This window comes from Sturnira hondurensis, unplaced genomic scaffold, assembly GCF_014824575.4.
Source record: "Sturnira hondurensis isolate 20B ecotype Veracruz unplaced genomic scaffold, ASM1482457v3 Scaffold0021214, whole genome shotgun sequence".
Taxonomy (NCBI): Eukaryota; Metazoa; Chordata; class Mammalia; order Chiroptera; family Phyllostomidae; genus Sturnira; species Sturnira hondurensis.
Window position 1 is genome coordinate 8053038 of NW_028093845.1, and position 26085 is coordinate 8079122.

Sequence of the window (26085 nt, forward strand, 5' to 3'; positions counted from 1 at the left end):
GTTACTTTTCTTGGGTTCCTTGAAGTAATAATTGGTGAGAGAGTAGAGAGGCAGGAGAAAATCAGACCCTTCTGGCTTTAATCAGAAGCAAATTTGGGGGCTCTGAGGCTTAGGGGACAGGAGCAGGGGGGCATTTGCTTTCTGCCGCTGTGCCAGGCCTGCCCAGCCAGGGCAAGGGCATTTACAAGAATAAAATTAGTTTGGTTGCCCATGGGTTCTGAACAAGCACATCTCTTACATTTGAATAATGTCATTTTGAAGACTGAGATTCCTTTCAGGCAAAAGAGATGTTTGGGTAAGTCTGTATTTTGTGTGTTTGGGACTCAGTATCTTGATTGGAGGAATGAAGGATTTGGATTTCACAAACTAAAACTGCCTTTTAACTCTTAAGATTGTGTGATGTGAGTAATTGTAAGGTGTGTCTAATTCTCATTTTCAAGCTAGAGGATGAAACATCTAAGTAGATTTCATAACTTTTGCACTGGAAATCAGAAATGGGACTCCTGGGAGGACCGAACGCTGCTCAGTGCCGGCCAGAGTGATAGAAATGGGTGGAGCCACTGAGGATGCTCGTTGTACGAAGAGGACGGAAAGGCGTCTGTGGCCAGAGCCAAGGATGAGCCTCCTCTTTCATTTGTCTCTCTAGATTTCCCCAGGCAGCTTGAAGAGCTTAAAACAACTCCTCCCACTGAGAAATCAAGAGGCAGGCTGTCATGATTTGGAAATTTCAAGAAAATAGATTAGTGCTTAAGTGATGTGGTAATGTAATGTACAAGGAAGAGTATTTTAACAAGGAATTCATAAGATGATGGAGATTTTAATTTTTTTTATCCATGACTTTCTAAGAATTTTAGTAGTGTTTAAAATAAGTACATTTTTGATAGTTTAGAAAAGAAAACATGTAAACTTATTTAAAAAATAGTCTTTATGCATGAAGTTTTTTTATAAACCAGTTGAATATATGAGTTTTGCTGAATGGAAAATTATTTTATTCACTATTCTCAGTATTTTTAAGTAAGGAAAATTGAAAATATAGGCTTAATTTGATAAGGCATTTCTCAAACCTTAATGGAAGGGAAGTGAAATAGTTATTGAACCTCAGTATTAGTTAGTGCTTGGCATTTGTGTTGGTCTTCCTATTATTCCCTACCCGCACCTCCTTTTTCCCCCAGGGAGCTCCTTTCGTTAGTCTACTTTTCAATGCATCTTTAGACTAAAGAAGTCACTGATTTTAAATACCCAACAAGGATGTTCTTCCCTTTTGTCCAGTGGCACAAAGAGAATAATTTAAGTGAAAATGTTTTTTCCTTTAATTCTTTATTTTGGCTTATATGAAGTTGAATCCAAATTAGTGAAGATCAGCAAATATATATACCATGATGCTCGGGGATAAAATGTAATCTATAAGTCTTTTTTTATCTTCTCAAGTTTCTACTTCACTTTTTGTTTTTAGCAATGATCTTTTAGGGAGCATATTATCTTTTTCAGACAATGAATAGTTTTTCTTAGTAAGAAAAAGTCTTCACTATTAAAGAGGTGCATTCAAGTTGTAGGTAAGGATGTTTAGTTAAGACACAAAAGGGAAGGAAAAAAGAAAACACTTTAAATAAAACTTTAAAATATAGTCAGAGTGTTGTGGAAATCTTAGGTCTTATGAATTTTTTGGTAAAGTTTAGACATCCGTTAATTGTCTTCCAGCTTGTGTGATGAATAGAAAATCTTGTGGTTTGTGTAATTTGAAACACATTTAAACAGTGTGAGTTAGGAACTCTATGAACCAGATTAGGTAAAAATTGGAGTTACATTTTAAGAAATGTGTTTTCTTTTTTAGGGTTTATTTTAAATGATGTATAGACCCCCTATCTACTTAATTTTTGTTGGGAAATAGGAACCTTAATAAAGTTTTCCACCATGTACTTTGAAAAAGTAAAACATGGTGGGAGTATAAAGTAACATTGCTTTGTAAACAGTCTTGCACGGACTTCAGATGCTCAGAATTAGATTAATCATAATTTGTGGCGCATGGTGCACTGTCATCTTGGGTCCATAAGCTGATGTTATAAATTTTCATTGTTTCTAGATATGTTATTGAGTGAACAGCTGTGAATTACCTCCGACCTGAGAAGCACGACTTGCTCTTCCAGGTTCTCCTACCGGTCCCGTCTGGAATTAGTATTGCTTAGGTTTTTGACATTTATCGACATGCCTTTCAGAAATTTTATACCAGTTGGCATTCACATGAATAGAGTAAGAGAGTGTAATATTTAAGCAAGTGATCACTGTGCACGTAAATATCTACCTGTCGCTGACTGTGCCTCTACGGAACCCATGGAAGGTCTTTGTGACTGCCACGGGAAACAGAGCAGCTTGTTTGCTTAGCCAGCTTTTTTCTTTGCCAGCCTGTGGCTTAAGTCCTAGAAAAACCATAGTTTCAAATTACTCTCCTGCTGTTTTCCTCCAGCTCCAGGTAATCACAGTGTTGAATTTTGTATTTTTTATTTTCTTACCTTTATACACATAGATACACATTTTCATCAAATGTACATATGCTTATGTGATATTAGCTTTATTTTCCAACTTTATTAAAAAGGTCTAATACTTTATATAGTCTTTGGAGACTTGTTTTTTTATTTTATTATTTTTTAAAAAATATATTTTATTGATTATGCCATTAAAGTTGTCCTATTCCCCCCCTTCATTCCCCTCCTCCCTGCGCACCCCTCCGCCACCATTCCCCCCCTTTAGTTTATGTCCACGTGTCTCAATTTCTTTAGATTCTATAATTCCCATACTATTCTTGCCCTCCCCCCATCTATTTTCTGCCTACTGTCTATGCTACTTATTCTCTGTACCTTCTCCCCCCTTCTCCTCCTCCCACTCCCCTGTTGCTAACACTCCATGTTATCTCTATTTCTATGGTTCCACTCCTGATCTAGCTGTCCTCTTAGTTTGCTTTTGTTTTAGGTGTGGTTGTTAATAACTGTGAGTTTGCTATCCTTTCAGTGTTCTTATTTTTTATCTTCTTTTTCTTAGATAAGGCCCTTTAACATTTCATATAATAAGGGCTTGGTGATGATGAACTCCTTGAACTTGACCTTACCCGAGAAGCCCTTTATCTGCCCTTCCATTCTAAATGAAAGCCTTGCTTGATAAAGCAATCTTGGCTGTAGGTCTTTGGCTTTCATGACTTGGAATACTTCTTTCCAGCTCCTTCTTGCCTGTAAGGTCTCTTTTGAGGAATCCGCTGACAGTCTGATGGGAACTCCTTTGTAGGTGACTGTCCCCTTATCCCTTGCTGCTTCTAGGATTCTCTCCTTCCTTTTAATCTTGGCTCATGTAATGATGATGTGCCTTGGTGTGTTCCTTCTTGGGTCCAGCTTCTTTTGGGACTCTCTGAGCTTCCTGGATTTCCTAGAAGTCTATTTCCTTTGCCAGACTGGGGAAGTTCTCCTTTATTATTGGTTCAGATAAGTTTTCCACTTGTGGCTGTTCCTCTTCCCCTTCTGGTACCCCTATAATTCGGATGATGGAATGTTTACAGATGTCCTGGAGGTTCCTAAGCCTCTCCTCATTTTTTAAAATTCTTGTTTCTTTATTCTTTTCTGTTTGGTCATTTTTTTCTTCCTTCTGGTCCACTCCCTTGATTTGAGTCCCAGTTTCCTTTCCATCACTATTGGTTTCCTGGACATCTCCCTTCATTTCAATTAGTTTAGCTTTCATTTGTTCCTCTAATTTGTGACTAAAATCAGCCAGTTCTGTGAGCATCCTGATCACCAGTGTTTTGAACTGTTTATCTGAGAGGCTGGCAATCTCTTGGTCGCTCAGAGTTATCAGCTCTGGGGCTTTGAGTTCTTGAGCCATGATGTTTTGGTCTGTTTGCGCCTGTTATGTATGAGGGGCAGGGCCCTAGGTGTTCACTAAGGCGGGGTGGCCCAGTCACTGGGCTTTGACCCTGTGTGTGTGGGCGGGGTCAGAGAGGGGCAATGGCGGTCCTCTCTGCTGCTTGCTGTGACTGGGGACTGCGCAGTCCATCTCACTGCTTGCTTCTTCACCTGGTTTATCTGCGCGGGAAAATGTGTTACCACAGTCAGCCAGCTGTCCTGCGCCCTCACTGGGTCTGTCCATCGCAACCCCACGCCTGGGATCTGCGAACTGCTGCCCACAACACGCCTGGGTCATTGGGTCGGTCTGGCCGAGTTTTCCTTCGCAACCCCGCTCCGCCAGTCTCTGGCTCCGCCCCTCTTACCAGTGTGGCTGAACAGTTCGTTGTTGTCGGACTTCTGTATAGTTCAATTTTCTGTGTTTTGGTTGCATTTTTGTTACTAAAACTTTGTTGTTTTTAAACCTGGTTGTGCGAGGAGGCACAGTGTTTTCACCCACGCCTCCATCTTGGCTGGAAGTGGAGACTTGTTTTTCTATTGCTATGTTAGTGCACTTAAGGGTGCCCTTAAGTTACTAAATTCTTCCATGTCATTGTGTATGTCGCTGTTCTCCAACCATTTCACATGTATGATGTAGTTCATTATTAGAATATATCATAATTTATGTTTTTTCTCATTTGCGATGTTCATACTTTTGTTGCATGTGTTGTTTTATGTTACTCTTTGCTGCTGTGAATGGAGCTAGTACTGTAGTTTTGGGGGGGGGGTGTCTCATGCATGTGCAGGAGTGTCTCCTAAAAGTGGAGTTTCTGGGTCCAGTGAGATGCACATATCCAACTTGAAATGGTAATGCAACTTTTTTCCAAAGTGGTTATACCAGTTTATATTCTCACGCTCTCAGTGATATATAAAAGAGCCAAATAATCCACAAGTAGTTCAACTGGGATAACTTTTGGGGGGAAGTGATTTGATAGCTGAAGTCTTAAAATTACATAGTTTTGGGCTCATCTTTCCTTTCTTAAGGAAATAATCAGATCTCTTCATTTCTTTACATCTCAGTCTCCACTTTTCCTTTCCTCTCCGTCCACCCATACAACCCCCTGTGGTGGTCCCACCCAGCTCCCTGCTTTAGACACCCCGATGCTGATGATGCTCGGACACCTATCTGCAGTTTACATCTGTTTTGAACTCCAAACCCATACATCCAACCACTGTGAGTGTCTAACATTCAGCTCAAGTTTAACATGTCTGAGATGCTAATTGCCTCCGTTTTCCCCTCCACATCTGCTTTATTGGTAGCTTCCCCTCTCAGTGAATCACAGTTCCTAATGATGAAACCTTGGAATCATCATTTTCTCTCATAATCCATGCCTGGGTTGTCTACAAAAAGGCTTTTCCTTTCACTTTCAAAATATATGTAGACTTTCACTTCTGGCCATGATGGAGTCATGGATACGGGACTTGCCCTCTTGCTGAAAACAACTATAAAATTGATTAAGTATGTGAAATACCTGCTTGGAGCATTGGAAAACAGGCAGCGCACAGGAATGTAATCCCAAGAGATGGGAAGCACTCACAGTGAACCCCATGTTTACCCTGGTTCTGTGCCTGGGGATAATTTCCTGGCCACAGCACAGACTGTGGGAATCTGGGTGGAACACGGTGGTCCGTTGAGCTGGGGAGGCAGAGGTTGGATTGGGGGCCTGCTGAGCATCTGAGACCTGCGGAGCACTTGGACAAGACTCTGCAAGGACTGATGGCCGGAATGAGGATGCTAGAGGTTGGGTTACACAGTGTTGGAAGATGACATTCCAGCCCAGCTCAAGTGGAGAGAACTTGTTAACATCCTAGGCATTGAGTGGAGGCACCAGAAAAACATGCCTGGAGAGTAAAGACCTGGACAGTGGATTTGTCTGGGTCCCGTTAGGAGGTGGAAATCTCAGAGAGTTTTAATATGGGCAGTTTAAAGAGTTACTAAACTTAAATAGGGAAGTAACTGTGAAAGTGTGAAGTGAACTCTAATGAGTATCCTTGGGTTGAGGAAGATTACCAAAGGGAGGACAAACTTGTAAAAGGGATCACTCCCTGAGGGTGGGCTCCAGACCCCGTTGAAAAACGCATGGTTTCATCCCAGGGGAAGGTGGAGAAATTCAGTGGATTGCCTGGACCACCACTGGTTCACAGAAGCCAGAAAGCAGAAAACAGCCCTCTGGTGCACAGGCTAACTGAGGCAGGCAGACTGATGCCCGGAATGGCTCGGGGTGTCTGGGAGCCCTCTTGCTGCCAGAGAGGTGCACAGTGTGTGATACCTGAGCTGAAAGGGGTGCAGGAAACAATCCTCTGGGCACAAGTGAGCCCATGCTGAGCCCTGCAGATGGGCAACAGAAGGGGGTCAGGGAGCCCCTGCTGGTGGGGCATTTGGAGGGCTGCTGCGAGGGGGTCTCCAGGTTCAGGCTCGTGTTCTAGGGTTGTGAAGGGTTATGCACTTTGGGCGTGCTCTTGGACCAGGATGCCGCCACTTAATTCGGAACACAGGCACCAGCGACTCCCCCTTCCTCCTCCAGTGTCCCTAGGATGTCCTCTACTGATAAAGGGTAACATTGTACTTGCTGTTGAAAGACAGATACTTTACCAGCCCAATCCATTGTGTTGAGTACTGCAGGGTAAATTTGGACTTGAGAGGCGGTAGATTGACAGTTGGCATAAAAAGCTAGACCGGGCCTGCCCAACAAGGTTCACAGCCACGCCTCAGAAAGATAAGGAGAGGTGCCAGTCCTTACCTGTCTGCTAGGATGAAGCTCAACACTATGAAAAAAAGAAAACAACACAATTGAGACTCCATAAAGCAATCATGCACAACTCCAGCCTACAGCATAGATTACTAGAAATGTGAAGAAACAAGAAAATGTGACTTATAATGCAGAATAAAAGCTGTCACTGGAAATATACCTTGAGCTGATGCCAGTGTTAGAATTAGCAAATAAAAGCATTTAAAGCTTTTTAAAGAAAAATATGATCTATGGATGAGCAATCTCAGAAAAAATGGAAATTAAGAAAAATCAAATGGAAAGTCAAGGACTAAAAAACTATAGTACCTGAAATGAAAACACTTATTGAATAGACTTAAAACTAGACTAGAGTTGGTGGGAGAAGAGGTCAGTGAGCTAGAAGTTAGGTTAATAGAAATTATTTGGAAAAAGAGAAAGAAAATTGATGGGGAAAAAGCAGAGCCTCAGTGACCGTAGACAATACAAGCCACCTAACACAGGTATAATGGGAATAATGAGAGGAGGAGAGAGACGATGTAGGCAGAGAAAGGTTTTGAGAAAATGGTGGTTGAAAGTTTTCTGAAATTGGTGAAAAGCATTAACCTAAAAATTCAAGAAGTCTACAGTCTTAGAAAAATAAATTCAAAGAAAACCATACTTGGGCACATAGTAGTCAGTCTGCTGCAAATGCATGATGTAAAGAGGAACCTTAAATGCAGAGTGGTGGAGGAAGGGAGAGATGAAGAGGGAACATTGAGGAGATAATGGAAATGCTACCTGACTTCTCAGGAGTGATGGGAACTGGAGGCAATGGATTAACATCATTAAGAAAGACAAGCAAAAAATTCAGAAGTAAGCCTGGTAATCTGGAATTTTGTTTTCCAGGCAAAATAAAGGTGACGTTAAGGCATTGCAGATAAACGAGAGTTGAGAATTTTATTAGGGAAGAAAAGCTTTTCAGAAAACCTCCAGCAGACTTTCTGTGACGGCCCATCATTTGCACCCTGTGTGGCTGTGTGGGGAGGAAGTTGGGGAAGCGGGTGGGGGCCGGGTGGGCCTGCCCTTCGAGTCCTCATGGAAAGGGGAGAGATCAGGGCAAAGAGATATCAGTCGTGTGTAGGCATCCAGCAGTATTTGCCAAATATGAATGAAATTGCTTTTATAATCAGAACAAAAAGTGGCAAAGCTATTTGTTATTTGGCACACAAATACAAGTAAAGCAGAAAAAAGTCATTTGTAGTTAGCCTGGCTCTTTACCAGTTCTTGGAAGGCTTTATAGAAAGACTTTAGACATCACCTTGTACCTGTTCGGCACTCATTCAGTGTTCCAGACATCTTGTGAGCCGCTGGGCACAAAGAGATAAATAACACATCCTGACCTCAGTCTGCTGGAGAGATGAACAGGCAGCTCTTACTGGTTTTTAGTAACTATCTTTTGAGCAGTGTGTCATCTTTTTCATAGAGCACATGGATTTTTTTAGAAATGCTGGTTAGGGAGCAATTCAGTTGGGGTTGCCAGGGAATGTTTTACAGAATAATAGTAACTGGAGCAATGTTTGTCTTTGTTGAGGGCCAGGTGCTGTCCTTTATGCTTTCAAATCTCCCATCCATCCTACAGTGTTAAGTGTTGTCCTCATTTTTGCATAAGGGCACTCAGTTAGCGAGGGGCAAAGTCGGGATGCACATCTGGACAGCCTGATCTGAAGCCTGTGTGCTTAACCAGACACAGCAGTGGCTCCGAACTGGCTGGATTCTCTTGACTAGAGCATACTGTACTACCTCTTCAACAGGGTCGAAGTAACTCACAGCAGGTATGCTCGGAAGAGTTGCACATGTTTTGTTTATTCGCTTTTGTTACAGCTCTAAAAGTATTCTCATAAGAAACCATTCACTAAAATGTAAATTAACACACTCAGGTCACCTGCAGGAGAGTGTTGACTGCTTGTTTGGAGTGTTTACCTTTAATTTACTTAGGTAACCTCTAGAAGTCCAAGAGCAATTTCATTGACTGGTGATTTTACAAGACAAGTAGAACTGGCTACTGCCACCCACCATGTGCTTTGTGACCTACATGTTGCTAATTTTTCTCAGCTTCAGTTTCCTCTTGTTTTAAGAGGGTGGAGGTGGTTGGAGCACATAATCTGAACTTCCTTAAATACTAAAATTAAGCCATGTATTCCCAGTTTTTGGACACTTTGGTCCTTGAATGATTTAAATGTCTAGGCATGCATAGTTAATAAGCAAAGTAAGTTCACCTAAATTCAGAGAACTGCCTTTTGGGTTTAGTACTGTGCGAGCAGCCAGTAATTCACATGAGGCCGAAGAGATTTTTTTCATTGAAGTAGCATTGTACAGTGGTTAATTGGTGATAAAATTATGACCTCTTGATAAAAGTTCTGAGTCTGAAACAGCAGAGGTCTTTGTGTGACAGTTGTGAAGGGGCAGAGGGGAGTGAGCAGAACTTTCCGGTGGGGATGGATCTGAGGTCGGGCAGGGAAGGAGGCAGCGTAGAGGGGAACAAAGCCTGTTAGCGTCATGCTCTGCCATTTTGTTCAGACAGAACTATTGCAGCTCAATGCATGCAGAATTCACACTAAAGTGGAAAAAGATGTAGTTGTAGGACCTTGGGGTCTTCTCTATTCAGCTGGCTAACGGGGAAACAAGAATTACGGTAGTACTCAGGAGGCTTTTTAATGTTCCAGTTGGAAGTGGCACACAGCACCTGGGCTCATCCTTTGGGCGGAACTCAGCTACCTGGCCACACTGCAAGGGAGGCTGGGAATTATATTAAACTCTGTGTTCAGGAAGAAGGATAGTACAAGGTATGTAGGCACAGAAGTGTATGGAAAACTGAGTGAGTGAAAAAAATCAAGACAATATTAACTCTAGGAAAAACAAATGGTTGTACAAAGGGGAGAATAAAGATATTAACAGCTAACATTTTGCTTTGTACCAGTATAGTACTGAGATGCAAATGCAGCAAATGCAACTGGGAAATGTTGGGCTTTTTGTTTAGTTCTCTGTAGCCCCAGGCTTAGCTGACCACCCAGAAGACTGGAATGTCTCCCAAAGATGAACACCATGTACCCAGGAAGAAGTTAATGAATGTATAGGGTGTGGATACTGCCTGATGTCCTATGTTAGCTGAGGGATGCATTGTTCTTTCTGGTGGTGTTTGTGACTATTTCGTTTTACTCTAACCCCCTATAAAGAGGGACCCTGTCCTGGGAGGGCTGTGGATTTTCCCCGGCCAGCGACTACTGGGAGCAGCTGCCCACGTATGTAAGTTTCTTCTGTTAAAGCTCTTAGGAATTTGAGTAGGGCTGCATGTCAGTTTTTGGGGATCACTCCTGAATTTAGACTTTTGGGGCTTTCCCCCAACAACCAGGTACTGTTCTGTGTCTTCACATGTTTCATGTGTTAGTTTACTTAAAACTTCTATTTTTACAGGTGAATGTTGATTTCACAAAAAATACAGTTACTCATTTATTGGGTAGAAAGGGAATAAAGAATGAGAGGGGTGTAAAAGCCAAACCTCATCTTTTGTAGTAGGAAAAATAATGTGGAAATAATGTGTACATTTTATAATATCTAAAATTAAACAGCCAAGACACAGGAGTGTATGGGTGTCACTTGGGAATAAAGAGGTTGATATCAGGGACACAGCCGAAAACCAGCCTCCTTGGGATGGGTGACCAGCTCAGGCATAGCGGGGAGGAGGTGGCTCTGCTGCGATTGCACTTTCTAAATGTGTTGATCGAGACACAGGTGCCTGTTTCAGGGGAGATAAAATGAAAATGATGTGTAGTGTTCATTGTGTAGGTAGGCCTTATTTTCATGCAGAAGAGAGATGGTTTTGTCAAAATCACTAAATAATGGAACTTTACATAGAAAGGGAGCTAAAAACAGATCTCTGGACCTGGGTTTGCTCTGTGCTTTATTGGTCAAGTCGCCTAAACTTTGGGTTTTACTTCAAATTTTAATGAGAATGATAATCTCTTACAGTTACTTTAGCTTATAAATTCTAGATGTTGGACTAATTTTTGCTTTTAAGTGATGTCTTTATGTGAAAGTTTAGGCTTCAGAGGTGCTTTTCGTTGCAGGAATAAAATGTTGTGGCTTGTTCAGTTCTTACCTAATATCTTGGGTTGTTTTCACCGACCTTCATGATTTCCTCAGTACCAGTGTATATGTCTCCAAATAGTTTAAGTCATTTTCATTCAGTGTTTTTTTAATTTTATTTTAATTTTTTAAGTACAGTTTTCTGTCTTCTACTCCCATCCCAGCCCACCCACCCATAGTGTTTTTCTTTTAACCTACTAAAGTACAATACAGAGAAAGTGCATGAGTCACAGTGTAAGTACAGCTTACTGAATTTTCACAGCGAGCACAGTCTGGTTGTCAGCACCAGCTTCTGGGTCAGAAAACAGAATATGACCAGGGACTCCTAGTACTGGCCTCAGAGTGCAGTAGGTACTAGCTCTTACCTCCAGAATTGGTCAAACGGTACAGACTTGCAGTTAAAAATGAATAAACTCTGAGGATTTAATGTACAGTCAGGTGAGTGGAGTTAATAACACTGTGTTGTGCACTTGAAATTCTCCGAGAGAGCAGGTCCTGTGTTCCCACCACACGCAGAAAGGCCGACTCTGTGGGGTAATAGATATGTTAATTAATTGATTATGGTAAATATTTCATGGTGTATACACTTACCCAGTCATCATGTTGTATTCTTTAATGTACATAATTTTATTTGTCAATTTACCTGTCAAAAAAGCTACAAAAGAACATCAGAACATTACCATTACCAGTTCCCAGAAGCCCCTTCCAGTTGCTTCTCTTAAAGGGTCAACCCCTACCCTGACTTCTAACCTCCGGGACTAGATTTTGAACTATATATAAATGATATCTAGCAGTTGTGTAGAATCATATGTGTAGACACATATGTGCTCACATATTTCCTATAAGTAAAAAATATATATGTGTAAACACTCATACACATTTATACTTCTAGATTTTTTTGAGGGGGAGAGGGTTGCCAATTGTGTTTCTGGCCTTTCAAGTTATTCATTTAAATTTGTTGAGATTTCCTCCTGGTAGAAATGGATTGTGTAGGAAGTACGTGCATTTATTACTCATTCACCACTTCTGAGGACCGGTCATAAAAGCACAGTTACCTAACATGAAAACTTCTGTTCCAGGTCCAGTGGCATTGCAGAGCACGCATGGTTGCGGGAGCCAACTTCTACATCGTCGGACGAGACCCCGCTGGCATGCCTCACCCGGAAACGGGGAAGGATCTCTATGAGCCGACTCATGGCGCCAAGGTGCTGACCATGGCCCCTGGCCTAATCACTTTGGAAATAGTTCCCTTTCGCGTCGCAGCGTACAACAAAAAAAAGAAGCGTATGGACTACTATGACTCAGATCAGTAAGTTTCACATTTGCTGCACAAATCTGTGAAATACCTTGTGTTTTATGCTGCTCCCGGGGCTTTAACGTGTTGGCTCATTTTAAAACATCTTTGCTGACAACAAATTTTGTTGTACCCATTTAAGAGAAAGATAAGTGAAGGAAACTAATTTCTTCATACTCCAGAAGTTAGAAATAAAAATTGAATCTGGTCACATGGTTCATGATTACAGGAATTTTGTTGGGAAATATTTAAGGGTAGTGTTGACATTTCTGTGTCTGCTGTATTTTTTGTACTTTACTGAGCATGTAGAATGTCCAAGGACTCAGTGATGATTATTACTCCGCTAAAGCCCACAGTGCCTGTGCAGTGAGAGCTTAATATTCTTGCAATCACTATGTGACAGACCCTCTTCTAATTATTTTAGATATAGTTTAATTATTCCCTATAACAATCTTAAGAGGTAGGTGCTGATATTATCCCCATTATATAGACCAGAAGTAAGCTGAGGCATACAAAGATTAAATAGTTGTAAAAGTTCGCAGAGCCGGTAAGTGGCAGCCCAGCAGTTGAACCCAAGCGTGGTGACCCCTCAGCTGGTGCTCCTGAACGCTAAGAGTGCAGCTTCTTTCTTCAGAGATCTTAGGAGGAGCCACAAACTAACATGCTTTTGGTACAAATTATTGGTAGCACTGAGAATGCATTTATCTCCCTTGGACTGACCAAGTTGTATTTCTGTCTGTAGATGATACCAGTAGGTACTGCACTCTATGATTTAGAGTGGCGAGGTGAGGCTTTAGAATCAGAAATCATGGGTTTTAATTGCTCTTCCTGGGTTGCTCAGTTGGTTAGAGCATTGTCCCAAAGGGCCAGTGTTGGGGGTTTGATCCCCGGTCAAGGCACATACAGGAAGCAATCAGTAAATGCATAAGTGGGACAACAAATCGATGTTTCTCTCTCTCTCTCTGTCCCTTCCCCTCCTTTCTCTCTAAAATCAATAAATTTTAAAAAGGGAGGGGGAAGGAGGGGGAAATCACAGGTTCTAGCCCATCCTTGCCGTGTAAGTTGAGAGTCCTTTGTGATCTCCGGCCCTTTTCCTTCATCTCTAGAATGATGGCTGTGGACAAGATGATTCCCTTCTGGTTCAAAATCTGTCATTCTTCCCATAATCTGTAGTGCCTTGTTATTTTCATGTCTTAGCAGGTACTTGTACGTGTGAGTTGGTTTTTTTGATTGACGCTGTTTAGTATAATTACATCCACTTATTTAGTATACTTACTTCTTTAGTGCAGATTATAATTCATGTTCAGCAAATAGAACCAATAATTATTTTTATTTGTGTTTTATCGATGTCACCTGTATTGACAGGTACAAATTAAAAGTTGGCCATAATAACCTTTAATCTAAGAGCTCTCAGTCTTTTTTCCATGGTAGTTGACAGTTGACTCTGTGCTCAGGAATGATTTTGACCCAACCTTGACCCTGGGTCTTCTTTTCTTGTGGGCCATTTTGTAATGGTGGGGACAAGACAGCAAGAGAAACCTTTTAAAAATTCAAATATTCTGTTTCTAAATGGGACATTAATGTGCCATTTAATTTCTTTGAGGTAAATGAAATTTGTCTAGATGAAGATAAGACTATTAGAGGAATTTGTTGGCTCCTCATTTAATGACATAAATAATTCTGGAAAAAGTACAATTTTAGATGATAGAAGGCATCTCTGAGTGATGAACTGTAGCTAAAATGCAGGGAAATCCCGAGTCAATGAAGAGAAAAGGCTTGTGTAACTGGTGTGGGCAAGTGTGAAAGAGCTAAGTGTTCCCAATGGCCTGGGTGTGGAATTTAAGAGCGGAGCAATTCTAGACTGTTATTTTCCTGAATATCTGAAATATGACCTGTATCCCATGTGCTTCTGAACCAGAGACACATTGCAATAAACCACAACATTTTTTACCCTTATACAAAATCAGGGTTTGCCAGCACCCGGAAATAGTTCCAAATGTTTTGTTTTGGCCTAAAAATGTGTGTGTGCATGCCTGTGTGTATATTATATATACATACAGGGTGGGACAAATCAGGTTTACAGTTGTTTGTATGGGAAATAATGCAATAATTAATAACTAATAATGCAAGAATAAACTTTTATGTACTCACGACGGTAAATCTACTTTTGTCCACCCTGTGTACACTCACATATAGACACGCACACAGTACGATTTCACTGTCAGAAACATGCAGCTATACGAGTGGTGTGCTAAGAATTGTAAATAGACTATTTCTACCAAAGAGATGCCTTAGAAGCTTTTAAAAATGAATTTTAAGAAAAAGATGGTAAACCTTGAATCATATTACCAGAAAAGTTGATTAAAAGTGAAAATATAAATTAAATATTAGTGAATGCCCTGGCTGGTGTGGCTCGGTGGATTGAGCACAGGCCTCTGAAACAAAGGATTGCCAGTTCAATTCCCAGTCAGGGCACATGCCTGGGTTGTGGGCCAGGTCCCCAGTAGGGGACACGTGAGAGGCAACTGCACATTGACGTATCTCTCCCACCCTTTCTCCTTCTCTTCCCCTCTCTCTAAAAATAAATAAATAAAATATTTAAAAAAAATAAATATTAGGGAAAGGGAAAGTGGAAAAGTTTCTAATACAGTTTTGCCCTTCTGTGGGCACAGTTGTGTAGGGTCACCCACAGAGAGTCAAACTCAGAGCGGGTAGTGCCCCCGTCACTGCAGCTTCACTTCCCGCCATCTCGGCCATCTTGCTGTCTGTCACATCTGGCCCGGAAACGTTAAAGGTAAAATTTCAGTAATAAACAGTTCACAGGTTTTCAACTGTGTGCCATCCTGACGAGTGTGATGGAAGCCCACCACCTCATCTGTCCTGCCCGGGCACGTGAGTCATACCTTGGTCCAGCGTATCTGCGCTGTATGTGTTCCCTGCCTTTTGGTCACTCAGTAGCTGTCCTAGTTATCGGACTGACCTCGACAGAATCACAGTGATGTGTCCAGGGAACGCTTATTTCACTTAGAGTGGCTCCCGCGTGTGAGACTAGTGATGCCAGGGATTCTGACCTGCAGGGAGGAGCCGCGAGGGGCTTCCTTGGAATGAACATGTGAGTGTAGTACACTAATAATATGATTTGCCAGAGAACACATTTGCATAGCCTTTATGACAGTGTCTCATTCTAGGTGTTCTATTTGATTATTAGCTATTGTTAATTTCTTACTGAGCCTCATTTATAAATGAAATCTTGTCATAGGTATGCATGTACAGGAAAAAACGTGGTATACAAGGTCTATCCAGAAGGTATCCAGCCTTATAATATGAAAAATAGAGACATTTACTGCAGAAGATAAAAAATATAGGGAAAATTGTACATAGGACAATGATGCCTCAGCCCCCTTTCAAAGTAGGCACCTTGGGACCCCACACAGTTCTCTCACTCGCCATCAGCTGCCCCACTGTATTTTCCTGAATCTCGTCGATGGTCTGAAATCTCTTCCCTTTCAAAGGTGGTTTTAGTTTTGGGAAAAGCCAGAAGTTGCAGGACACCAAATCTGGGCTGTAGGGGGGCTGAGTCACCTGGGTGATTTGATGTTTTGCAAAAAAACTCTGCACAAGGCGTGATGCATGAGCAGCCACGTTGTTGTGTCGAAGCTGCCAGTCTCCAGTTACCCACAGCTGCAGCCTGCTGAATCGTCCTAGTAGTTTCCATGGAGAAATGTTCAAGCTTAACCCAAAATTTGATGCAGATTCATCGCTCTACTCGCTCAGTCATTTTGAATGCAATGGCCACACAGTACACATGCTCACTCAACAGTGTGCACCGCCCCTATTGACTAGTATAATGAAGTTGTCATTGTTCATGCACATGCCTTCCAATCCACTCTCCTTGGCTGCCAGGTTACATTGATATCATGCAAACCATTCTCATTACATTAACAGTGGCTGGACTTTTTCCAGAGAGACCTCATATATAGGCTTCTGTACTATCTGAGGTTTCAGGCACCCACTACAGGTCTTAGAATGTATACCCCTCAGAAAAGGGGGAAACTACTGTGCTTAGTCTGGGGAGAAGCCTGCTTTGGATATTCTTTTGAAAGCTCCCAGCCTCACCTTTCTATAGGCTTATAAAACTTAGTGTCAGAGATGGAATGCTGGGCCAGGCAGCTCTTTGCTTCTCACCCAGCATGCAATTTATTTGTTTAATTGTGTACAAGATGTTTTGAAAGTACTGATCAGTCACAAATAGAGTGAGGAGAGAAAAACAGAATTATTCAACTAGTGGCCAAATATTTAAAACTTAGGTGAGTTTCCATTATTATGAGTTAAGGAAACAAAACTGAACAGTTGGAGCTTTTCTAGATTTACGTGTTCCTTATGCCGACATGTTCCGTCACTGCGGCTTCTTTGCACGATCAGCTGGTTTAACCACACGCGGGCGCTAGGACCCATCTGTATGTACTTAGTTGATTGATGTGCTGGGGGGCCCTTGATAACTTTCATGTTTTCTGTGGAGTATTGCTTTAAGTCTCTCTTTTAATCATTCAAAAGCTAAATAATTACATCAGTTTTCATAAGATTTTCCAATGATGAATTCTATATTAGTTGCATAAGTGGCTCATTTTCTTGGAATTTTTTTGAGTTAGCAGATCTTAATAAATTGTAACTTAGGAAGCTTTAAAACGGACTTAGTTTTCTAAATTTTTTATATTGGGTTCAAATACAATTAAGTTGATGGGAATATGTTGGAAAGTGATTAAAATTTTATGGAAAGGCGATAGTCTTTGATGTGGTGAGAAAACAGTTATTAATTATGCACATGTGAGCTTGTCTTACGTTTGATTAATGGCTGTTATTCAATGCCAACTTTTATGCGATTGATGATTTTGTAGCTTTTGATTTGACTAAATACCAGTGTAAGACAAGGCTTAGGGACAAAGAACCAGCTTCATAAAAATTTCAGGCAAGATATTGTTGATAGGAATTATGACAAAAATCATCTGTTTATACTTAGGAAGTTAAGTAGGTTCATATTAACTAAAATAGTGACTCAGGGAGATTGGTGTAGGACCACAAGCTCAAAGCCCATTCTTTCAGATATTACAAAGTTTTAGAAATACTTTTTTTGGTAATTTTTTTCTCATAAATCTTTGTAGTTGGGTAAGTGCAAGATCAGGGCTCCCATTTAAACAGCAACTAACAGAAGAGAGCACACACGTGAGAGCACCTTGTGGAACCAGGTGAATGCGGGGCCGGTGGGTGCAAGAGTCTGCCTGTCCCACCTTGTGTCCCCCCTTCCCACCCCTTCCCCTCGCAATCGCGGTGTCATTTTTCTGTACCTGTGCCTTCAAATGTTGCTCTATGGGGATCCGGCTGTGATCTCTCCTGACTGTAGGGCTGTGCTGTACCCACAGGCACTGGTATTGCTTACTGTAAAGAGTTCCAGGAGGAAATAGTCACAATTACATGTCTCATGCATTGATTTTTTTCCTTCTATTATGCCACTTAGCAGAGCCTTAGCTCTGTTGACATTTGGAGTCACATAATTCTTTGTTATGGGGGCCCGTCCTGCCCACCGTAACAGAGGTCCCCAGCCTCTGGACCCTGGACTGGTACTGGTCTGGGCTGGTTAGGAACTGGGCCACACAGCGGGAAGTGAGCTTGAATGTAATGTGCTTGAATCATCCTGAAATCATCCCCCCTCCCCCGCTCCCCACCCCGATCTGTGGAAAAATTGTCTTCTACGAAACGGGTCCCTGATGCAGAAAAGGTTGGGGTCCATTGCTGTATATGATATTGGCCCTGGGAAAGGGGAGAGGGGATAAGGCAGCAAACTCACCGCTGTGGAGAACCAGTGGCTTATAACGGTGTTGACGTATGTGGGTGCCTTATGCTCTTCTTCACTGTTTCATCATTATCGACCACTCAAAAACAGGCATTTCCCCAGTGTTTCTCAGAGGCTGCTTTTTCCTTCCATACTGGATCTGTGCATGTGGAGAGGACTAGCAGTCCTAGCTCCTAAGTAAGTGAGGATAGTCACATGTGACACAAAGTAGGAAGCAAGTAACAGAACAAAGAAATCCTGGTGACAATTAGGAAGGAAATTGTTTAATATAGTTAGATCAATGCTAACATGCAGTTATCTAAAATGAAGTGCTTGGGTTCACTTAATTTTCCTGGTTAACTTATAAAGAATTAAGCTGTTTGGGCTACAACTTTTTAAAACCCTTTGAACATGTATTATTTCTGTCTGTATAACCTCCTTAGATGCAGGCCTTACACAGGAAACTGCATCCAGGGATGTCTGTGTGCCACTCAGAATAGTCCAGGACAGTCTGCTGAGCGTCCAGACAGTGTTCTTTGGTGATGGACAATGATTAGGATTAGTTTCTTGAAAACTGGGATCCTCTCTTGAGTGGTCAGAGGCTGGTTAGAGAAGGAGATGAAAAGTGATGTACCCTTTTCTAGCTGAGAGCACGGAAACCCAACATTCTGCCCATCGAGATCTGTGTGGGTTCTTTAGAAACCTGTCCACTGGCACTCAGTTAAAACCCCCATTCTCAAGCTCATAGGTACTAGAGAACAACTTGGTAGTTGCTGGGCTGGGGTGGGCGTGGGGGAGTGGGCGAAATTAATCCAAAGGTACAGACTTCCAGTTGTAAAATGAATAAGTCATGGGATGTCATGTACAGTCTGGTGACTATAGTTAATACTAATACTGTATGGCATATTTGAAAGTTGCTGAGCAAGTAGTCCTTAAAAGTTTTCATCATAAGACAAAAAAGTGTATTTTTGGTAACCGTGTATGACGACCGATGTTAACTAGACATATTGTGGTGGTCATTTCCCACTACAGATACCCAATCATAATGTTATACACCTGAAACTAATATAATGGTACATATTAATTATACCTCAATAAAAAAACAAAAAGCAACCAAAAATTACTGTTTTTCTGAGCTGTAGTGCATCGTAGACTCCATCGCTCTTTGTAGTGAAGAAAATGGAGCTGCCTGTGGTGACTTCAGGAGTTTGATATTTGACTGAATGTCTGATCGCAGCTGTTCTCTAGTCTTATTCATAAGCATTGGGTGCTGGGAGGAAAATATGATGAAGTAAGGATTTGGGTTAATTAATTTTTGATAATTAAATGTTTTGTGTATTTTAGTTGGTCTTCGGTTTGGAAATAAAAGTCATTAAATTTGTCATGTATGATGTCAACCATTGCTTTTTAGTTTCTGGAAAGTTAAAAACAGCTGTTTATGTGTTTTAAAAAGATGTTTTTTTTTACCTCATTTCTAAGAATTTGTAGGTTTTTGATATACACTATATTATGTATAAGTTGCTTTTAAGTTGGATGAAAAGTTAAATAGATCTCAAATAGTTCATTAGATTCACATATGCATTACCATCAGTATTTTTAGTTATATTAGTAAAGAAATTCTCCTTCTCTTGTCATGTAGTTAGCCTTTTAAAAAAATCTGGCCTAATTGAACGTGACCCGTCAGAAGATACCCATGAAGGGCTGTCTGCTGAGCCCAGTCTTGTCCGCATGAGCAGCTGGGGCTGGTGGCTCTGAGGGCTGCCTGTGTGGGCCCAGGCGGAGGCAGTTGTGAAGATTTAAAATCTCCAGCAAGCAGCCAAGAGTTATGGCACGTTGGAGTTAGTTAAGATGCTGGCCACGTGCGCTGTGTCCCACATGGGATGAGATGCCATGGGTCCCACAGGGTCCCACATAGTCTGCTGGATGGTCTGGTTTTTTCCCCTTCCTGCTGTTTGAATTCCCTCCCCACCCACCCTTTTTTAAGAGCAGGCGTCCTTTCAGCTGCGGATTATAAGAATGTGTGGCCAAGTGGTTTTGAGAAAGGAAAACAAAACAAAACATACTTGTATTTCTTTTTTCAGGTGCCATGGGAGATTGGTTAACGAATAAAATTAGATGGTTTAATTAGAGTTGCTTTGTAGTCAGAGCCTGATGTCCTTTTTTCAGTAGCCTTTTCTGCTTCCAGCAGAGTCCTGATTACTCACAGGTGAAGTTCAGAGCTAATTTCAGATGGTTCCTGGAATGCCCAGTTTCATTTGGTTTAATTATTTCTGTAAAAAGATAGCCATTTAAATATATAATTGTTAATACTATGATTTGATTATAGATAGTAATTCTTGTGTCAAGGCCTTGCACCTGACTTCTGATAAAAAGCAAAATCCTGTTGTGACAGAAGCCCAGTGACGAGGCAAAGGGAAGTAAACGTGTTTTTCGTGGCCGAGGTGGAGTAGAACCACCGCCATGTGGAGGCAGAAACTCCAGTCTCATGTGCTGAAGAAATGCTTGTGGCGTGTGGGGCAGATGGAGTGTGAAATGGTGTCAGGGAAAGAGGTACCCAGGGCCCTTGGCTTTAAAATGCAATTTCAGAAGGAATGCAAGCAGACTTCTGGATTTCAGACAGCTTGGCATTCTGGGGGAAGAAAGGACTTCAATCGTTCTGGCTTTCTTCCTTTAATCAAACAGTCAGGGCAAAGTCATCCAGCAGCTGCTGCGCTCTCGCGTCTTTCTCATTGCCGGCAATGACAAGTACTTTATGCATGTGACACAGGCCTTCTTTTTTGAAGTCAGAATTCAAAATTTCCATGGCCAGAAAGCTCCAGGTTCGTATTTGTCCTCCGTGAAGCTTATTTAGGGAGCTGGTAAGTGAAGCTCCTAAGGAACTGAAACATTCCATCGATGTTTTATCAGAGATTCTCAGCTAAATTAACCAATTTTACACCAGGCTGCAGCAAGGGTTTTGAGATAATAGTGGGACAGATCCCTGGACCCTGCAGCTCCCTTGACTTTGTGTGAGGCTCGGCCTTGCTGACCCTGCCTGGGGTAACCTCTCTGGCCTGGAGAGAAGTTGGTTGTGTCGGTGGATTCTACAGCGTTATCAGTTCGTTCCCACACAGCTTCTTGTCACCCTCAGAAGCCAGCGTATGTCTTTGCGGAAACATTAACTGCCTCCCCTCTTCCACGCATGACTTCAAGTCGTCACTCTTTCTTCTTTTCTTCATTCTTGACCCTTCTCCTTGTCAGAGCTCCTCTCCCTGTGTTCTTTATTCCAGCCCACCTCCATTTTTCGCTCCTCTCCAGCTTCCTCCCTCCTGGCTTTCGTCCTCCTTTGTTTTTCATTCTTGCCATTTGTGTTCTTCTTCCTGTACACTTACTAAGGCCTCCCTTTTTCTAGGAGAAAAATCACAGCTTTTCCCCACTGTTTGTCTCTGCCATTTTATTATTTCATGTTTTTCTCCATCCTCTGAAACTCTTAGATTCAAGAAAATTTGAATTCTGATTTGTAAATCCAGTGTTGTGTGTTTTTTTTCCTTCCCTCATGGTCATCTTCCTTAGCTCCTGTTTGTCCTTAAAATTTTTAAATTTCTCCCATAACTTTCATATAATCATCCTGGTTTTCTTGCTTTTCCTTTGACAAATACTTTTTCTTCTGTTGAGCTTATGTGTTTTCTCAAGTTCAGTTTTTATTTTGGGGTTGATAAACTTACAAATTATGTTTCTAACCCCAGTCTTTTCTGAATTTTTGTGAAATCTCTCATATTCTTGCTTCTTTTTCTAGGCTCGTCCCACATACAGCCATTTCCTTTTTCTCACATTATGTCGCAGTCACTTCTGGAGTCATTCTTGTGAGAGAGAGACGGTCGCTTGCGCCCTGCATCAGCTGTGGCGACCCGCCCATGTGCATATGGAATAGAAGATAGGAGTCGGGGAGACCCTCTGGGTTTAAACTGTTTGAATCCAGCCTGCTTTAAAGCATTGCCTGTTACCCTTTCCCTCTCATCAGGCATCTTTGAAAATCTGTACAGACCTTTGAAAGATGTTTCACCTAAGAAAATGGGAGCTGCTGAAAACTGAGTTGAACGTGCATATGATGAATGTGTGTATGCGCGCGCCTTCCTGCCTTTATGTAGTGCCGTGAATAGGAAGAGTGGAAAGGGTGACTAGGGGAAGATGCCACATGTCTGAATGAAAGCAGTGCCTTCTGCTTGATATTAAGAGATAGAGCATTAATGTGGATATTCCAGTGACTGCTTAAATGTGTGACATGAACTTATATTCATATCCCAGATGTAGCATTCCAGAATACAACTTTCAGACATCTTTCGGAGGTGTCTGGGTCTTCATTAATGACTGGGTACCTCACTGTGGAGTTAGAAAGGTTCTGATTGGAACCAGCAGTGAATGTAAGAGGTAGAACTGGATCCAGGAGCAAGAGTCAAGGTGATTTTAGGAACTAACAGTAGTGTCAGGTACAGGGGCGGGCCAAGGGCAGGAGGTACGTAGAGGCTGGTGGTAACAGAACCAGGTCTGAGGCTCAGAAGCTCAGTGAGCCGGGCCCGTCATTGAGCATATGGACAGTGAAAATCAGAAAAGCAAGAGAAACCAGAGTCTGGTACACACTGTGGGTGAGGAAATCTCAGTACTCCTTTATTTCTTGGTCTGGAGCCCAGTGCTGTTGAGTCGATAGCCCAAGAGCTCCCAGAGACTAAATGAAGCAGGTTAGGAAAATGGAGTGTGGGTCCCCTGACTAGAGGAGGTGAGTGGGGTCAGAAAGAAGGCAGGTGTGATTATTGAAGAGATCACAAAAGGCATGCAGAAATTTCTAGTGTGAATAATCCAGGCTTAGAAAGAAAGGGATGTGCAGGCTGCTCAGATTAGTCACAAATCCTGTGTCCCCATTTTTTTTGCCAGAGGATGGAGAATAACAACTCATTTAAATCTATGAATAGTCCTGTGTTGAACCACTAACACTTTCTATACATACACCTTCTCATTTTGTCATGTTGAGTTCCTAACTAGAAACATTTATTGGGTTCCTAATTAGAAAGCTAGTCGATCACTGGTCAGTATTTACTGACTGTGCTCTGCATCCGTGGCTCTGTTCAGAGGTACTCTTTTCTGCCTGTGTCTGCACTGGAGTGTGAATTAATAGCCGTTATCACTACTGTGGGGCCAGAATAGGAGGCTTAAGGCTGCGGCAGCCCACCCTTTATCTGTGCTCACTGGGGGATGTTCCAAATGATTGGGGTTTCAGGTTAATTAAAGGTTACATTATTTAAAATTATTTCAGATTGCTTTGGATAGGGATCTTTAAAATAAGCTGTTATTACAACAGTTGTTATTGATAATAATTTTATTTTTATTTGATATTGATAAAAATCATTATTACAGACAGTTGCAGAAACCATGCTGAACCAAATCAAAAGCACCTATGATACCACTTTGTAGAAGTAACTGCTGTTAACACTCGGGTGTATTTCTTTATAGCCTCCCCCGCCCCATCCCTTGTATCTGACCAAAATTGCAGTGTTTTTCTGTGTGAAGTTTTGTATTCTGATCATTTTGGTTACTATTATTACATCTGAACATCTTTCCCCACCCTTAGCTGTACGTTAATAATCATGTAATTCAACTCAGGGCTGTCCCATCATTTATTTAGAACCTTAAACTTTTAGGTTATTTATAATGTTTGACTATCATAAGACAACTTTCGTATAGGTATCTTCATGCAAAATGTTTCTCTGTATCTCTAATTATTTCCTTAATGTAGATTCCTAGAAATGTAGTTCTTCGTTGAAACATACCTAGTGTACCTCTAGAAGGAAGGGCCAATTGGCAGTTTGTGATTTCAGTGGATCCCAGGTTGAATCCACAGGTAATGAAGGGGGGAGGGAACATACGGATTCTAACAAGGAGTAAGCTCGGCTTGTGATCTGGTGTCTTCAGTGACTCAGAACTGGTGCTGGGTGCTGGTCTGCTATCTAGTTGGTTCCCTGGTTTGAGGGAAGAGGATGAAATTGCTAGTAGACAAGTATGTGTTCTAGCCATAGGCACCATGTGCTTGATGGTGTAAGGGCTTTTGTGTGTTTTTGTATTGTGAAGATGAGAACTAACCACCATTGCGGTACCTTACCAATGCAATAAGAGCCATTATTGCTACCTGCTCACTGTTGCTATTGTGAAATTTCAGGTTTCCTCTTAATGTTCCAGTACGGGTTTAGCCTTTTAGAGTCATTCTAAAATGTTTTGAATCTGCACTAGCTAAATTAGATGTGATTCTCTTTTTCAGTTCCTGGTTCTAAACTAGCAGTTGCCAGGGGCTGGAGAGCAGGGAGTGATGTGTGCGGTCTTAGAGGGTGACCGAAGGGGTTGTCATGGTTATAGAACTGTTTCATGTCTTAACTGTGGTGCATAAGTGAACCTGCACAGGTGATAACGTTGCACAAAGCTAGATAAACATGCTAGAAAATGAGTACAAATAAAATTGGGGTCGTGGGAATAGGATAGGTAGGTGGTTTCTATGCCGATATCCTGATGGTGATATGTTGCTGTAGTTTTGCAAGATGTTACCGTCGGGGAAGGCTGGCCACAAGGATACATGGGATCTTGCTGTGTGTGTCCTTACAATGGCTCACGAATCTACAATGATCGTGTAAAAATGTCACTTAAAATATTTTGGCCAGTTCTGAAATTGGGAAATTTTTGACAGTGTGTGGTATTTTTGCTCAGTGACAAGGTTGAAATCAGCTTGCTATTCACAAGTACATTTTATCCATTTTTTCAATAAGTTTGCCTACTGTGAACGGAAGGAACATATGCTTTTAAATATTTTCCTATAGATAAGTTTTTAAAAATGTGAAATAATTTTCCTTTTCTCTTTCAGCCATGAAGACTTTGAGTTTATTTCAGGAACACGAATGCGCAAATTGGCTCGGGATGGCCAGAAGCCCCCCGACGGCTTCATGGCTCCCAAGGCCTGGACTGTGCTGCTGCAGTACTACAAATCCCTGGAGAAGGCCTAAGCTGCTCCTCGGTCCCTCACCTTTGACACTTCGAGGAGTAGCCAGAGGGGACCACGTAGTTACTGTTGGCATCTCTTTGTGGTGGTGTCTGTCTGGACACACTTCCTGGAAACAGACCATTTTCCTTAACTAGCGTCAGTGTTGGTCTGCCTGTGAGTTCTGTTCCGAACTAGAGTAACACACTGCTGGTTTTAGTGTATCTTTTCCACTGATTATAGTTAATATTCCTGTAATACAATTTTAAAATCTTGTCCTTTTATATTTATGCTTCTGTCTCATGATTTCTCTAAGCTGTTATATTAGTTGTAACCAATAGTATACACATAGAATCTCATTTTTCATCCCTTAAAAAAAGGGGAAAAAATCTACTGAACAATAAATTCAGCTAGACCTTGTTTTGGGAATTTTACAAGACCTATATAGTGATTAGATTTCTCTTCTACGTTGAAAACATAAACTGCTTTCTTCCTTCCTCTTGATCAGCTGTTGATTTATTATCCATTATAATCTAAAGTATTCCTGTGATCTGTGTAAGCCCTGAATGAGTTTTCTTTATTCAATAAAATTAAACCTGTTGACTTCTTATTTATGTGATACATTTATTGTTTGGTTTACATTTTTTTTGAAGTTTCTGATAGAGGAGGGAAAATACAGGTATTTTTTATTACTGGAATCTAATAATTAGTTTTTAGCACAGTGTTTCAAGTGAATTTTTTTAAAGGTTACTTCTTTTTTTTAAAGATTTTATTTATTTATCTTTAGAGGGGAAGGGAAGGAGAGAAGGAGAGAAATATCAATGTATGGTTGCTTCTCATGAGTCCCCTGCTGGGAACTGGCCTGCAACCCAGGCATGTACCCTGACTGGGAATTGAACCGCGATTGTGTGGTTCGCAGGCCCATGCTCAATCCACTGAGCTACACCAGCCAGGGCTCAAATGAATTTTTAAGTTGGAAATAATAATGTATTCTTAGCCTATCACAAAACTTATTACCCTAAATATTTCTCTAATATTCTCAAACACCTAAGTCAGTGGTTCCAGTAAAGAGAGAATGACGGAGGGAAGTAGGGGCATGTCAGTCAGTCCATTTTGGAGGGGGCAACATACCACGTATGCTCTTGCAGAATATCCTTAAGTTGAATATTTTAGTGAAGATGATTATTTAGGAACCGGGT

General features: G+C 41.4%; 1 protein-coding gene across 1 annotated transcript in view; it reads left to right on the forward strand.

Moving 5' to 3' along the window:
- PAPSS1 (3'-phosphoadenosine 5'-phosphosulfate synthase 1) overlaps positions 1 to 25496 on the forward strand; it is an 87457-nt gene extending 61961 nt beyond the window's left edge. Inside the window, exons 11-12 of the mRNA XM_037031876.1 lie at positions 11851 to 12080; positions 24773 to 25496. Coding sequence (XP_036887771.1) covers positions 11851 to 12080; positions 24773 to 24911 — 369 coding nt within the window. The 3' untranslated portion in view covers positions 24912 to 25496. The remainder of the gene's footprint in view (positions 1 to 11850; positions 12081 to 24772) is intronic.
- Positions 25497 to 26085: the final 589 nt, after the last annotated feature.